This window comes from Musa acuminata, chromosome BXJ1-4 (assembly GCF_036884655.1).
Source record: "Musa acuminata AAA Group cultivar baxijiao chromosome BXJ1-4, Cavendish_Baxijiao_AAA, whole genome shotgun sequence".
NCBI classification, from domain to species: domain Eukaryota; kingdom Viridiplantae; phylum Streptophyta; class Magnoliopsida; order Zingiberales; family Musaceae; genus Musa; species Musa acuminata.
The window spans coordinates 44,376,587-44,392,418 of record NC_088330.1 but is presented as its reverse complement, the minus strand read 5'-3'; the positions used below and the strand labels follow the sequence as shown (position 1 = coordinate 44,392,418).

Below are 15,832 nucleotides of genomic sequence, written 5' to 3'. Positions count from 1 at the left end.
TATATAATAATCTTTATGCATGCATATGCATTTGTTGATGTGGATGTGCATCTGAATGTTTATATCGCCTAGGTAGGTCTTCATATTTCGAGATGGGGTATGAGAAAAAGAAGGTCTGTCTTGGGTTGGACTCACATCGACGGTGGATCCAATTTTTTTAGCTCATAAATTAACGAACGAGACAAGAAAAAACTGTATGCCTCGGCCTACCTACCGAGGGGTACTCTGTTTCCTTGACGACTACTGTAGTTCGTGATTAATAAAAGATTCTTTCCAAAAAAAAAAAGGGAAAGAAAGAAAAATCGATCCGGTCACTCAAAACTCGATTCCAAATGTGAAAAACCAATGCATATAAGAATACAATCATAAGCAAACTGGAACAACATGTATTAGTTAATGCTGATGTTGTACGAAACCAGAACAGGAAGTCTGACTTTGGGCTTTTTTTAGATGTGTGACAACAGAGGATGCCAACTTTCATGAGAAAGACCCCAGCGATAAAGGTTGGTAATGGTGCTGAGGGAATTCCAGAACACAGAAAAGTAGTAGCAAATGCACATCACAAACAAAGCCTCTCGCATTATAGAGAATCACAATGCCACAATATTTAACAGTCTTTATCATTTATAAGTAAAATAGAGAAATGGAATAGAAATAGAAGGAGGAGGAGGAAAAAGAAGCACTGGCATACCTGACGTACTTGTAGGCGATAACTAACTGGAAGAGAAATCGATAGACAAATTTTGTGGAGGAAAGACTTTAAAAACTTTAAAGCCTGCTTGATGATACTCGTTAAAGCAATTTCGATCTTTCATCTCTCTGAAATAACAATAAACGTCTATTTGACCTGACGTCTGTATAAATCACGACGTTCTTCTGAATGTATTTCGTAATCATATTTTACATCTCGAATAAGACCTACATGTGAAATTTGATCCGTATCGCAAAACCTCGTTGTTTCAAATATCCCAATCTTATTTACTGAATGTCCTTCATGTTAGCTCTATATAATTATTTTCCTGATGCATATAATATACCATGTAAGTTCAACCCACATATTGTTCACTTGTCATGAGCTTAGTTCTTGAAAATGGAAACAAAATAATCACTCTAAGTAGCAATTCCTGCACAAAACAGAAACCAACAGCCAATCTCAGGAACTCCTAATCATGCAGAACGAGAAAAGAAAATCTTCATACATACATACGTACATTTTCACACTAATTCTGCTCCATTCTTGATAAGAACGTATCTAACAGGGACAATATGCAGGCAAGGATTCAGCTCTCTGTCAAAATAAATTGCAACATATTAGAATCTAATAGAGAAACTTTTCACAGAAAAGCAATAGCAGTCATGACCAAGTTTTCTGTATTCAGTTAATGGCCAAATTACATACTCAAAAGATATTTTGACTTGTTTTGTTTTGAACTTTCTCCTGACCAAATTCTGCTAATGTGAGCGAGCCTAAGTTTATTAACACAGCGACACAACCGTAAGAACAAATTATAATCTCATTTGATATTATCTATTATAATCAGGACAAAAAAGAAGCTTTGAAGAACCTAAATTTGATAGGCATAAGAACCATGTAGATGATAGATCTTCGAGGAACTAATAAGACATGGCTTTTTTTTTTTTTTCTTACACTCCTAGGAAATAAGAAATACAGAAACTGCTTACCTCTATTATTGTTGACATTATAACCAGCCATATAATCTGCAAAGCCGTTGCCTGTGACATCCGAGTTTGAATTATTGAGCTTGATACTAAAAGAACCAGTGGCATCAAATTCTGAGGATGATGATCCCCAAGTCGGGTCTCCATAAACCGAAGTAGCACCATATAACTTGGCGTAGCTTCCTTCATATCCCGAAGACGAAGCAATAAGATTAGTGTTAGGGGAAGCAGGAGCGATTCTTCTGTCAAAACTGTTGCGACCCAAGCCAATATACCCGCCACCTCCGAACCCCAGATTTCCACTGGTATAGCTCGAGCCACTGCCCCGGTTCAAGTTACCGGTGCCAAGGCTACCGAGGCTCCCACTCCTAGACACCATGGATGCATTCGAAATTGCAGATTTTGTGGCATGGTTAAGGGCCACGTTTTCCCATACATTGCGAGATGTCAAACTGAAAAGTGAGCTAGTATTTCCATTAACATCATTATACGGAATGAGACTAGTGTACCTACTTGAATTTGCATTGTGGTAAGGATTCAAAGCCCGTCCGTATCCCAGATTATTATCGTAGCCTGGGTTTCCTACAAAAGTTGAGCTCAAAGGTGGCTCGTAATCCATTCCCATTCCAAGGCCAGGGCTAAGCGAAGCAAATCCATTTCTGCCACCAGCCAGGGAGCCTAATCTACTATCATCCAACCTCCTCATTCCGTACCCACTTACCGAGCTTGCATTGTATCCCTGAGTATACCCATTCACAAAGCTGTTTACTCGATTCAAACCATAGTTATATCCACCAATCGAGGAGCGCATGATGGGCCCTGGGGACGGCTCTTTAGGAACAGCCCTCTTCACCTCTACCATCTTACCATTCAGCTCGTGAAAGGCATTGAGCAATACCTTGTCCACAGCGTCCTCCGAGTCGTAAGTGATGAATCCGAACCCCCTCGGCCGTTGGGTGTTGTGATCATACATCACGACGACATCCGTGATGGTTCCAAACTGATCAAAGTACTTCTTAAAATCGCCCTCCGTTATAGTCGACGATAGGCCTCCCACGAAGATCTTCTTCGTGTGGCCAGGGACAGGAGATCCATGGATACTGCTGCTGCTGTTTTTATTGAGGAATTGGTGATCATCCCTGGGAACAGCTTTCTTCGCCTCCACCTGAGAAATCGATAGAGAAGTATCATTTTGAGTTTAAGCCCCCCGAGGATTCGCACAACGGACCCAGGATTACGAACGTTAAAGCGCATTAAATGTGTGGAGAAGAATCGACGAGCTGTTGGAATGAAAAAGAAAGAGGGCAGAGGACAAGCGGTTACCATCCGACCATCGATCGTGTGCTTCTCCGTGACGACTCTTTCCGTGACCGCAGGGTCCGCGAACACGACGAATCCGAAGCCGCGAGCGCGGCCGGTGGTACGGTCCTTCATGATGACCGCCTCCACCACCTCTCCGAAGGCGCTGAAGTACTTCCGGAGGCTATCCTCATTGGTGTCCCACGAGATCCCGCCGATGAAGAGCTTCCCCAAATCCACCTCCATTCTCCTTCCTGCAAATGAGCCACCACAAGAACGATCATCGTCACCACCATCATCCCAGCAATTGAAATAGCGAGGATCGTCGAATTCGAGTCGAAACGAGTAATCGAGAGTCAGATCCAATCTCGAGCGACAAATCACAGAACGATCAACTCGGAGTCAACAAGTCATATCCACATCCAAATAGATCGCAAGGCAAACACGTTATAAAACATCTACGAATCCGATGAACGAAGGAGACATACCTATAAGGAATCGCAAAACCAAGAAATCACGAGAAACCGAGCGAAATCACCATCAATCGGATCGAAGGAAGGTCCATTGGATCGGAACCGATCGATAGGAATTCCACGTAGTATCGGGAGGGGAATGAGATAGGAATCGAATCGGCTCACCGATCTGGAGATTGCCACTTGCTGCCAGATGCGGATACGAGGAAGCGGATTGGATTCTAAGATCTGGGAGGAGGAAGCATCAAAAGAAGAAGAAGAAGAAGAAGAACGAGAAGAAGGCATCACAAGGAAGCCTCTTCATCCCTCTTCCTCTCTCGTGTCTTCTCCTCCTCCCTGTAAATAAGTACTTATAGGCGATTTCTTATTCTTTGCCCGTCTTAAAGGTGGTAGGAAACCATGAACAAATATTACATTTTGGTTTATAATAAATGATGTTGTGACGTGGCATACGTCAACAGGTGGATGAGAGGAAACGCGATGGGGATTCCTTGGCGTGCACGTAGGTTTCCAACCCCCAACTTTCTCCGCCTGCGTGGCTTTCCCTCGAGCCCGATGCCTGTGGGCCCATGCGTACGGTTAACCAGCCATGTGAGACGAGTGGAAGTTTTGGGGAACGTATGGAAAGAAGAGCACCCAGTCCTCGACTATCATTCATTTGTATGCAAATGTTATTATGTATTTATACAAAATCAATTTTAGAGTAATCATTGGTTGCTTTTGTCTCATAAATGGATATCACGACGTGAATTTTCGAATGTTAACCACTATTTATTAGTCAATTAAATTAAAATTTATAATTATAATGATGCAAAAATATAATAAATTTATCTCCAAAAAATTAGCCGTCATTTGGTCTATTAATTGATGAGCGAAAATTAAATTGCTGATCGTCTATTTTATATCATATTTATTTATTTTCTTTGAGCTTTTTTCTCTTTTTATATCAAGAAAAAATAAAGGCCACAAAAAAAAAAAGAGGATTGAATGATTAAACAGTGTTATATTTTAATTTTATTTGCGAATTAGTTATAATATTAGACATTTAAATTTTCCGCCGTTGTTTCGTACTCCCCACGAAGCCTCTGGCGGCGGGCAAAGCCTTCGTCCTCCTCCGACCTCCCGTCGCCCCGTTGGTAGGCAAAGCCTCTCCCTTGGAAGTCTTGCTCTCGCGAGAGTCCCCGCGCGGATCTGTTCCGGAAAAGTGTCCCTACATGGTTTCATCTCCCTGGGTGCACGTGTCTACTTGAATCCGTGCCTCTTGATTATTTCGGCGCCTATGCCTATCGGAGATCGATTATTGCGCTTCTTCTCCTCCCTCCTTCATTTGGGAAGATTCGAGATAGGTTCCGTCTTGTTCTCGTCGCTATTGCCCGCGCGATGTTCGCGGTAAGGTTCCAAAGGGTTCTTGCCGTGGAAGGGTCTATGGGTGCTGCGCTAGGGGTCTTGACACCGGGTAGAGTGTGACCTTTTGGTGGAGCCTCTCAAGGAACAAGGGTTCATTTTGGCCACGCTTCTGGGTCCGTCTGCGTTCTTTTTCGACGGCGGAGATGGCCATCACTACATTGTGGCCATGGAAGGTACAGCCTGCCCTTACTGCTCACATGTTGAGTCCAAAAAATCGAATTTCTCTCCATGAAATCATATCTGGTTTTGCTTGCTGGTATGCAAATGAATGAGATTGACATTCTCTGTTCACGATTCATAGTGTCTCTCTAAGCGATCCGATTGGTATTTATTTATATGCCTAGTTTATCATTTATCTGTTTCTTTATTTGTTAGTGTATTGCGTCCCTTATGTCGGCAAATTGACAATACAAAGCAACTGCAACAGAGAGATCTGTTGTTCATTCTTGGATCACATGCAAACTTAGTGAAGAAGATGGTATGTAGACATTGTATTTTAGCAGTTTTCCTCGAGTTGTTAATCTGAGCCTTACACACTGTTAGATTAGTATTGTTCTTCTTGTTGTTGTCAACAAACAGTAATATCTGAGGGAGATCATCTCGTGCATACGATGGATCTTTTCGAGACAGATCTCAACTAAACAGGCTTACTACTATATTCTTCCTCTGGTTTCTTTCCTCCTCTGTTTGCTCTTTCATGTCTCATCTTTACTGCTGTACTCTCCCTTTTACTGTTGGATCCATCAATATGCTGTTTTCGGTGTGATATTGGATAAACCCATTGTAGAATAGGTTTGGCTTTAAAACCTTTGTTGTATCCTTATATGAGACGAGGACACATCATTTATTTAACTTAATGTTCTCTTAGTATTCTCAAAGGGTCTGTTCTCAAGCTCAAGTTCATCAATTAATTGAAATAATTTGGTTTATGATTGTGATGTTGGATGCCTTGACACGTTAACCTGATTATTATTATTGTTATTATTATTATTGAGATCCAATCTACATGTATCGTAAAGAAGACAGGTGTTCAATTTGACTCCAATTATTGAAGTTAGGTCAAACAATATACCGCTTATTCGCTTGTGGAACTCTAGTTTCCTACTGTTATCTTAGTTTGTGAAAGATAATTTTGTTACGTAAAACTCATCTCCTATATGGAATAGACATGTTTGCAATATAGAATCTGCTGTTTCAATTATTGGAGGAAGAACTCTCACAGGAGCTGCCCCTATAAAGCTTTTGCCACATCTGATGTCATAAACTTCATGCAGATGCTTGAAGCTAACGAAAGAAAGGTTGGTAAAGTTCGATTTATACCAACATACAGTGAGCCTGAAGAAGACTTGGATAACAAGTGCATGAACCGAGCGGTCTCTAAAAGAGTGGTTAATCAAAAGAGGCAAACTGCAGTGAACCAGACAAGCATGATAAATAGATTGAAGAGAGACTAGAAGATGGGTGTTCTTGTAAGACGACTTTACTAGAGAAGGAACTTCAGTGTGACGACTCCTTCATTCAAGCCATGGATGAGAAGGTAGATAGCATTGATCAAAGTAAATGTTAAGCACACTACATTTCCAATGCTTATTCTTCTCAAGGCAGACAGAGAAAGAGAAGAGAGAAAAAGAAGTGCCTACAGGAGAGAGAGAGAGAGAGAGAGAAACAGAAAAATTTGTGGTTGGCTGGACAAACAAGTATGACCACTTTTACAGGTGAAGAGAAGTGTCGACTTCTGTTTCATTGGACATCTTCATGCTAACATCACTGGACCACAAGCATAATGAGAGAGAGGTCTTAAACGACTGGATTTCGGTGCAGTTGACATGGTACTCGGCCTGAAGGGATGAAGAATCACACAGAGGCCTGGAAGGATGTGCCAGGTCACGGCAGAAGAACCACTTGGGTTGTTCAGCTTCAGCAATCATTCGCAGTATCCGCTTCTCCTCCCTCATCTCTTTGATTCGCTGCAGCTGCCTGAACCTCTCTTGCAGCAATGCGATGGATGAGCAGCGGACTGTAGTATCATTACTTTGCCTTCCCATGGATCGACCGAAATTGATTCCACAATCGGGAATGGGTGGGGTTGTGTTGCAGTGGGAGTGATTTGTTTTTTTGGGGGGGATTTCACAGGGTGTCTGGGAGGGAGTCATGAATTTATAGGGAGCACGAGTTGTCTTCTTCCTTTCATCCATTGCATGTCTCCTTAGCACTTGGTTGATTCGGGACGAATGTAAAAGAGAGAGGAGAATCAGCATTGGAGGTGCAAAGTCCAAGAAGGCAAGGCTTTTGTGGCTTTCTAAGGAGTTGGGTTTGGTTAATTTGGATCCATGCAAAAAGACCTCTGAATGGGGAACAGGATCGGGAGAAAAGTCCAAAGGTTGGTGGATTTAGCATTTGGAGGGGCTTCTCCAAGGGAATAACAGGTAATTCTTACCTATCACTTTGCCATGCAGGAGATGGTACTTTTTTTGTTAGTGCTTGTAAGCGTGCTCTTGCAGGTACCCAAAGGTGGATAACTACTTCCAGACATGGTTATTCATGCCTTCCAGCTTCCATGCATTAAAATTTGAATGTTCTGGACGGGGCTAAGTGATCGTGAGATGTGTTGCAGGTTGTGTTCATATCCTTGATGCGTGAACATTTCCAGGCTTGCGTGAGGGGGCATTTGGTGGGGGAAACACTGGTGTTGGAAGGGGAATATATCTTGGGTCTGATGATGTCGTGTGGAGAAGAGTGTATTAGGCTGTTCCTTTTCCAAATCTACGCACATCTTTTCTCCCACTTTATTTTGTCCGGTGTGATTGGATGGAAATGGCATGCAGCCTCTGCAGAGCTTCCTGGTGGACTGTGAAAACTAACAGGGCACCTGCTTTTCTATCTTATCCTGCCTCCATTCCATTCCTTATTGCCAATCTCAAGAAACCTTTGTGTTTATTTTCTTTTCAATCTCTTCGATGGGAGGCTTGGAATCCATCCACACTCTGATCATAGGCTTAGTTGGTGGATGTTGATCTCTTTTTCTTCTGAACCAGTTTCCTTTTGGCTTCGGTCGAGTGCAAAATGTGGTGCCTAAAATGACATTTCAATGCTTCTCGTGCCGTATTCTCACATTCATCTCATCTCATCTTATGATCGGATCTGTTTTGGGGTGTTATTAAAGACCAACCTTTGGATGAAGATTTATGAATCCTTAAGGTTTTGATTTCTGAATTGCTGCTGGAAAAAGTGAGTGAAAATTTATTGCTTTTTAACAGGATTGGACATCTGGTTATGGTCATATTCTTGGATTATCTCTAGTGCAATCAATCCATATCAAATTTAGCTTCTTGCTAAGGCAGAGTCCCCCCTAGAGGTGGAAAGAAGATTTGCTCAATTAGGGTGGAAACAAGTGGAAGATTACATGTATGCTTCACCATATTTCTGTCCGACCAACTTGAAGAAGAAGAAGAAGAAGAGTTTGATACTTGCTTTGACACCTGAGCATGATGGTTGTGCATGCAGGTGCACTTCTTCGTCTATGTAATTTGCATGTAGGATCTGATGCATTAAGTTGTGCCCGTGCACTTCTTCCTCAGGTGCACTTCTTTTGTCTCTGATTTATGGAACGGGAACGGCTCGGCCTACCACCAACACATCTTCTCACTAGGTTGTAGATTGTTAGGGCTTTTTTTCTGAGCTTTTGAATAATATTTATTGAGTCTGTTTAATCCAGTTGTTTATTGAGTCGGTTTGGTTCAGTTAGAATCAAGAGGTTTATTTAATATTTATTTATTATTAGAGTTCAAGTCCTGATGGACTTTGGGTGGAACTCTATAAATAGGGATGTAACTGTTTCTTTTCAGTAATCTATGAAAAATACTATTTTGTCTTTTGACAAGCCCTAGGAGGCCGATCCCCTCGAAGCGATTAAGGAGGGTCGATCCCTTCGAAGCGATCAAGGAGGGCCGATCCCCTCGAAGTGATCATTATCATCTCCTTTCTCTTCTTCTTCCTACGATAAGATTTTAGGGTCTTATCAATTGGTATCAGAGCGATGATAAGACTTTAGGGTCTTATCATTTGGTATCAGAGCCTACGATAAGACTTTAGGGTCTTATCATTTGGTATCAGAGCCAGAGCACCCTGTTTCCCATCTCCACGACGCTCGCTGCCTTTTTCGCCACCGCCAACGCTGCGCTCCGGCCAACTCCTTCGGTGGTGCGACAAAAACAGAGTACGCAGCAACCACCACGCAACAACAAAAACAGTGGCACCCTCTACTGCCGTAGCCGGGTGCAGCTCAAAGGTAATCCAGTTCTGTTTGGTTGTATCACTTTGGATTCATTCACATGCATCTTTGTTGAAAGGTGGATTCCAGATCAAGACTTAGCTCTTCTTATCTGTGTTTAAATCAGGTCTTAATCTCTGTTTCCTATATAACATCGTCCTAGTTCTTTTCTTTTTCCATCTTTAAATATGCAGTACATTATCCATGGGTATCAGATGCTAACTATGGGGATTGAAGCTCTAATCTTTTGGCACTAATTTGCTTGCATTAATCTTCTTCAACAGATTCTTAGTTTGTTCTATTCCAGTGTTATCGTTGCTATGTTCTTGCAGCATATACAGATGTGAAGCCCTTCGACACTTGCACTAAGTCGACCATTAACTAATAATATCAATATTACAGTACAACACAACACATGATGGCTCGATTGCAGCCTCCCTTCATGTACCGTTACACCACCATTTTAGAGGAAGACGACCGACAACGACGACGTCAATGCACGCGGGAAGGCAGCGGGAGATGATCACTTGCCGGGGACGAAGTTGGTGGCGTAGGCCCAGGCGTTGTTGGCGACGGGGTCGGCGAGGTGGTCGTAGAGGTTCTCGATGGGGCCCTTGCCGGTCACGATGGCCTGCACGAAGAAGCCGAACATGGAGAACATGGCAAGGCGGCCGTTCTTGATCTCCTTCACCTTGAGCTCCGCGAAGGCGTCGGGGTCGTCGGCCAGGCCCAGGGGGTCGAAGGCGCCGCCGGGGTAGATGGCGTCGAGGCCCTCACCCAGCGGGCCGCCGCCGACTCGATAGCCCTCCACGAAGCCCATCAGCACCACCTGGCAGGCCCAGATGGCGAGGATGCTCTGCGCGTGGATCAGGTTGGGGTTGCCCAGGTAGTCGAGGCCGCCCTCCGAGAAGATCTGCGCCCCGGCCTTGAACCACACCGCCTCGCCGAACTTGACGCCGTTCTTGGCCAGGATCTCCGGGAAGACGCACCCCAGCGCCCCCAGCATCGCCCACCGCCCGTGGATCACCTCCAGCTCCCGGTTCTTCGCGAACGTCTCCGGGTCCGCCGACAGCCCCGCCGTGTCCCACCCGTAGTCGCCCGGGAACTCGCCCGTCAGGTACGACGGCGTCTGCTCCGAGAAGGGTCCCAAGTACTTGGGACGGTCCGGCCCGTACCTGTCAAAGATCGGTGGAACACCAATTCATTGGCGGAAGAGAGAGAGAGAGAGAGAGAGAGAGAGAGAGTGCACACCAGATGCTCTTGGGGGTGCTCGCCGTCGTGCGGCGCATGAAGAAGCGGCCTCTGGAGGAGCCGACCCTGCGGACGAGCTCGTTCTGCTGCTTCAGAGCGGTCTGGCCGGCGAAAGCCGATTGCTGGAGCGCGGAGGTAGCCATTGGAGTACCGATGAGGAAGCCTTCCCGGACTGAAGTCGAGTGCTGATGCCGCGATGAGGAGGAAGAAGCGACTGCATCCATTAATAAGAGAGAGGAAGAAGAACTAGTGGATGTCGAGAACGCCACGTCGGCAGGAACACCATTGGTTCTCCTCCGACACCAAGATATAGTGAGAATCCGGAGGAGCTGATTTGTCTCGCCCAGCACCAATGTCGCACAGCCACGTCGGCGGTTCATATCCTTGGCGAGGTCAAACTCGCTAAGTCCCTGAAAAAGATCTGCAACCGCCATCTTCTCTCCATGGAAGGATAAAAAAGGATAAAAAATAATAGGTTTGGTCGAGGAAATGTTCCCTATAGAAGAAACTTGTCGAAATTGACCGGATTTAGTGAAATATTTATCATATCAACATCTATATTTGGTCGTCACTCAACCCCGGGATTATTTCTCTGTTGCTGTGCACAGAGGGAAGAACAGACTGGTAGTAATCTGGAGATACAAAGTGATGATGATATAACCAAGTCCAAGTAGAATCTTTTATCTCTTTGCCATGATAAATTTGCCTTTTACTACCAGTATTGTTGCACTTTTTGAAAACATGTTCTTTAATCGATGAACATTATTTTCTTAGATGCATACCTCATAAATAAGTGTAATCCTGTATAGAGATGTTTGGGATCGGAAGATGTCACCTCCATCACTGCACTAAGTATCAATTCCCCTCTTTTTTGCTCATTGAAGTAAAAATACAGTATCAAATAGCAAGGAAACAACTACAGCAGACGCTCCTTTCGTTACCAGGAAACAACAAAATGGAAGGGGAAAACAAATACGCTAAAAGCAGCAATCTCACACATTAAAAACAGCCATAGAAGAGAGAGAGAGAGAGAGAGAGAGAGAGAGAGAGAGAGAGAGAGAAGTAGACACCAAACTCTGCAAACACATCTACAGAACCCAAGAAAAAGATGACTCGGCAGCTTCATCTCCCTCTCAGACGGAGCGCTTTCTGATGTCCACGATACACTTGTACACATTACTCGCATGTATGTGATTCTTATACGGGAGCACGAGCCGTTCAAGACGATCGAGCAGTCTCCGGTAAAAGGGACAACCTCTCTGCAAAAAGATCGCGGTAAGAGACAGCTTTAACGGAGCGAGAGATGGGTTGTGAGGAGAAAGTGGCTTCACCTTGAAGAACGCCAATGCAGTCTTCAGCACGTAGTTGGCGTAGTAATGTTGAAGCATGTCCTCGAGCTCTCCCTGGCTTAGACAATCCAACCCTCGGATTATGTGGTGCCGCCCCGACGACTCGAGGCATCTCTGCACGACGTAGCTGCCATTCTTGTGCACCGATAGCTCCATCAAGCTTCCTGCGAGATCAGCACATATCGTCTCCGCTGCCCAAGCCACATTCATGTTCAGGGCACATTGCACAACATAGTTTCTGCAGCAGAGAAGACCAGAAGAATTAAAGATCACTTAGAGTATCTATCTATCTATCTATCTATCTATCTATCTATCTATCTATCTATCTATCTATCTGATGTTCTTCTGTACCCATAAATGTGGCAAGAGAGTCCAAGTGCACCATCTGTAGTCTTTTTCAGCAACAGGTTCCTGTGAGGATTCATCGAGTAATCCATGCAGCTCACAAGGGCCAAGCAGCCACATTTGTCTGATGCCAACTCCGTAAAAGAGTTCAGAGCAGCTTGAATGAAGACCTGTTGGCATATAAATGTCATGGCCAATGCAAAAAAACCACAATAATCGCTACTTTTAGCTTGAAAGCAGACCTTATTGGCTTCGTAATTCAGATGTTCCAAGCAGCAATCAACCACAGCTTTCCCGTTCTTACAGGTCATAAGTTGTTTAACATGACACTTGAGAGCCTTCCCTACTGGAAACTTGAGGATCTTGACGAGTTCTTTCACACACTCACTCCTGAAACCAAAAGGAAATCAAGCAACCAAATTCGTCAGCATCCCCTCAACATGTAGTTCTTGAGATCCAAGATTGAGGAGGAGCATTACCCGGAGGAATCCTTGGCAACCTTGAGAAGCATGCGATGATCCTTCCTAACGTAATCCTCCATTTGCCTCCGCTGTACATCATCGGCGACGTGCAACAGTTTCAGTATAAAATCGCTTCCTCTGCAGTCCATCATCATGTCGTACACCGAGCACCGAAGAAATCCAGCAAGGACTTTCTGGGTGATCTCAGGTTCTCTACCATCCAAGAATTCCTGGAAGCATCGACTGCATGGTGGTTGTTCCCGAACTTCGCGAGTCACTATCGGACGTCCCGAGCACAAAAAGCAGGAGGATGTTGCCATGACTGCCGAAAGGTCAATACTTTCATAGTAGAGCAGCGACTGCCGGACTAATTCTTTAGCTCTCGGGCGGCTAATGTAGTAGTGAGAAGATGGGTATGGGTTGAGGTGAGGGCAGAATATATCGTAATAATAGGCTGCATCAGGAACGGAGTGAGAAGGCAAACGATCTTGTGAGTCGGTGGATGCAACGTCGGACGGATAGGAGTAAAAGAGGCTCGGGTATGCAACGGAGGCAGGAGGTTCGACTGAAGGAGGTACCGAGCTCTCGAGGTCGTCGCTTCCGCGACTCGAGCTCGGCTCACCGAAATTTAAAGCTCGTCTGAGATCACGACCTATCAACTCGTAGACATCGAAGCCGTCGCTCGATTTCTCGTCGTACAAGTCTCCTCTGCTCGACTCCCCGGCATGAACTTGATGGCAGTCGGATGATTCACCGTCGCCGATTCCGTTTACAGAGTAGTCAGTATCATCAAGGGCTAACATGGAAGACTCTCCTTAATTCTACGGCAGCTACTTCACAAACAATTGAACGATCGAAGGGATGGAGGAGAGGTCGTACCTCGGCGGCGGGGGTCATCGGCGATAGGGTCTGCGGCTGGGCCATTGCCTATGATGCCAAGAGCATTGTCGTCTTCACAACAATCGAACAATTGAAGAGAGGGAGGAGAGGACGTGCCTCGGCGGCGGTGGTCATCGGCGATAGGGACTCCGGCTGGGCCATCGCTTATGATGCCAAGAGCATTGTCGTCTTCGCAACAATTGAACGATTGAAGGCATGGAGGAGAGGTCGTACCTCGGTGGCGGTGATCATCGGCGATAGGGACTGGGGCTGGGCCATCGCTTATGATGCCAAGAGCATTGTCGTCTTCCCAACAATTGAACAATTGAAGGGCGGGGGGAGAGGTCGTAGCTTGGCGGCGGCGGTCATCGGTTATAGGGTCTGCGGCTGGGCCATCGCTTATGATGCCACGAGCATTGTCGTCTTCACCGTCGCCGATTCCGTTTACATAGTAGTCAGTATCATCAAGGGCTAACATGGAAGACTCTCGTTAATTCTACGGCAGCTACTTCACCAACAATTGAACAATTGAAGGCATGGAGGAGAGGTCGTACCTCGGTGGCGGTGATCATCGGCGATAGGGACTGGGGCTGGGCCATCGCTTATGATGCCAAGAGCATTGTCGTCTTCCCAACAATTGAACAATTGAAGGGCGGGAGGAGAGGTCGTAGCTCGGCAGCGGCGGTCATCGGTTATAGGGTCTGCGGCTGGCCCATCGGTTATGATGCCACGAGCATTGCCGTCTTCACCGTCGCCGATTCCGTTTACGGAGTAGTCAGTATCATCAAGGGCTAACATGGAAGACTCTCGTTAATTCTACGGCAGCTGCTTCACAAACAATTGAACAATTGAAGGCATGGAGGAGAGGTCGTACCTCGGCGGCGGGGGTCATCGGCGATAGGGACTGGGGCTGGGCCATCGCTTATGATGCCAAGAGCATTGTCGTCTTCCCAACAATTGAACAATTGAAGGGCGGGAGGAGAGGTCGTCGCTCGGCAGCGGCGGTCATCGGTTATAGGGTCTGCGGCTGGCCCATCGGTTATGATGCCACGAGCATTGTCGTCTTCACCGTCGCCGATTCCGTTTACGGAGTAGTCAGTATCATCAAGGGCTAACATGGAAGACTCTCGTTAATTCTACGGCAGCTACTTCACAAACAATTGAACAATTGAAGGCATGGAGGAGAGGTCGTACCTCGGCGGCGGGGGTCATCGGCGATAGGGACTGGGGCTGGGCCATCGCTTATGATGCCAAGAGCATTGTCGTCTTCCCAACAATTGAACAATTGAAGGGCGGGAGGAGAGGTCGTAGCTCGGCAGCGGTGGTCATCGGTTATAGGGTCTGCGGCTGGCCCATCGCTTATGATGCCACGAGCATTGTCGTCTTCACCGTCGCCGATTCCGTTTACGGAGTAGTCAGTATCATCAAGGGCTAACATGGAAGACTCTCGTTAATTCTACGGCAGCTACTTCACAAACAATTGAACAATTGAAGGCATGGAGGAGAGGTCGTACCTCGGCGGCGGGGGTCATCGGCGATAGGGACTGCGGCTGGGCCATCGCTTTTGATGCCAAGACCATTGTCGTCTTCCCAACAATTGAACAATTGAAGGGAGGGAGGAGAGGTCGTAGCTCGGCGGCTGTGGTCATCGGTTATAGGGTCTGCGGCTGGCCCATCGCTTATGATGCCACGAGCATCGTCGTCTTCCATGGGAGCACCGGCGGCGACGGGGTCCATGATGAGATGGGAATTGTTATCTTCCGTGGAGCACCGGAGGAGGAGTTGTGAGGTGCTGTCTCCTGTGCCTGTGTATATATACAGAGAGAGGAAGACACTAAGACGAGTTGGAGTTGGAGTTGGCAGTTGCAGTTTCATGTCCGAATATGTGGAGACAACCGTGGAAGAGCGAAGAGTAAAACAACAGGAATTCTATTACGACACGACTCTGACTCCGCCGTGCCTGCGACGGTCGCATGAGAGCAGTCCGACTTTTATAGGACTCCTGCTGCTGCGACGGACACCGGCGACCGCCTGAGGCCAAATTTACGGCTTTGGTTATGTCATGAAGCCCATTAATGACAGATATTGGCCCAATAATGTGGCATTAAGTTGGGCAGAGCCTATTGTTAGCCCACTTCAATGGTTATAATGGCATGAGATGAAATAATGGCCCTCAAACATGGATATAATTGCGCATATATCCTCATCCGCTCCACGTCGCCAGGTTAGAATTTTGCTTATACACCCCTCAAGTTGTGCATATTTGTGTATACGCCCACATATACTCTACATGTAGATGTTATCTGATCTGAAACCTACATTTCCGTGTTCTGAGCATATGATTCACTGTCTTCATTGCTTCTACATTTTACAGATCCAAGTCCAGCGTTTAACCTTAATCAGTCGCACAGTGGCAGA

The 15,832-nt window shown here is 45.8% G+C and overlaps 3 protein-coding genes and 1 long non-coding RNA gene across 5 annotated transcripts; 1 reads left to right on the top strand and 3 right to left on the bottom strand.

Annotated features, from left to right (window-relative positions):
- Positions 1 to 559: 559 nt before the first annotated feature.
- LOC103982123 (heterogeneous nuclear ribonucleoprotein 1) lies at positions 560 to 3,807 on the bottom strand. Of its 2 annotated transcripts, none has more exons than XM_009398940.3 (5): positions 3,468 to 3,807; positions 3,004 to 3,233; positions 1,684 to 2,845; positions 1,212 to 1,288; positions 560 to 1,124 (listed from the first exon to the last, which is right to left on the bottom strand). In XM_009398940.3, the coding sequence occupies exons 2-4, from the start codon at positions 3,223 to 3,225 to the stop codon at positions 1,281 to 1,283; spliced, it is 1,392 nt and encodes a 463-aa protein (XP_009397215.2). In that variant the 5' UTR covers positions 3,226 to 3,233; positions 3,468 to 3,807; the 3' UTR covers positions 560 to 1,124; positions 1,212 to 1,280. The 2 variants fall into 2 exon arrangements, with proteins under 2 accessions (XP_009397215.2, XP_009397214.2); XM_009398939.3 differs by having other exon boundaries at positions 3,618 to 3,807.
- Positions 3,808 to 4,517: 710 nt separating this feature from the next.
- On the top strand, positions 4,518 to 8,569 carry LOC135671939 (uncharacterized). Its single transcript, XR_010512897.1, has 2 exons — positions 4,518 to 5,032; positions 6,134 to 8,569. It is a non-coding gene; the product is annotated as an uncharacterized LOC135671939 (long non-coding RNA).
- A 920-nt stretch (positions 8,570 to 9,489) lies between these two features.
- LOC135671938 (chlorophyll a-b binding protein 151, chloroplastic) lies at positions 9,490 to 10,593 on the bottom strand. Its single transcript, XM_065180370.1, has 2 exons — positions 10,381 to 10,593; positions 9,490 to 10,304 (listed from the first exon to the last, which is right to left on the bottom strand). The coding sequence occupies exons 1-2, from the start codon at positions 10,521 to 10,523 to the stop codon at positions 9,653 to 9,655; spliced, it is 795 nt and encodes a 264-aa protein (XP_065036442.1). The 5' UTR covers positions 10,524 to 10,593; the 3' UTR covers positions 9,490 to 9,652.
- A 920-nt stretch (positions 10,594 to 11,513) lies between these two features.
- Positions 11,514 to 15,151, bottom strand: LOC135672252 (uncharacterized). Its single transcript, XM_065180710.1, is given in 9 exon segments — positions 11,514 to 11,967; positions 12,081 to 12,244; positions 12,317 to 12,464; positions 12,554 to 13,349; positions 13,415 to 13,900; positions 13,969 to 14,218; positions 14,320 to 14,547; positions 14,550 to 14,860; positions 14,929 to 15,151. Coding segments are annotated over 9 exon segments (3,060 nt in total).
- Between the last annotated feature and the right edge of the window lie 681 nt (positions 15,152 to 15,832).

Coding starts and splice junctions, on each gene's coding strand:
- LOC103982123 (XM_009398940.3), bottom strand. CDS start 3,225: ATGGAGGTGGATTTGGGGAAGCTCTTCATCGGCGGGATCTCGTGGGAC. Junction 2,846..3,003: donor ACACGATCGATGGTCGGATG/GTAACCGCTTGT, acceptor TCGATTTCTCAG/GTGGAGGCGAAGAAAGCTGT.
- LOC135671938 (XM_065180370.1), bottom strand. CDS start 10,523: ATGGCTACCTCCGCGCTCCAGCAATCGGCTTTCGCCGGCCAGACCGCT. Junction 10,305..10,380: donor AGCACCCCCAAGAGCATCTG/GTGTGCACTCTC, acceptor GATCTTTGACAG/GTACGGGCCGGACCGTCCCA.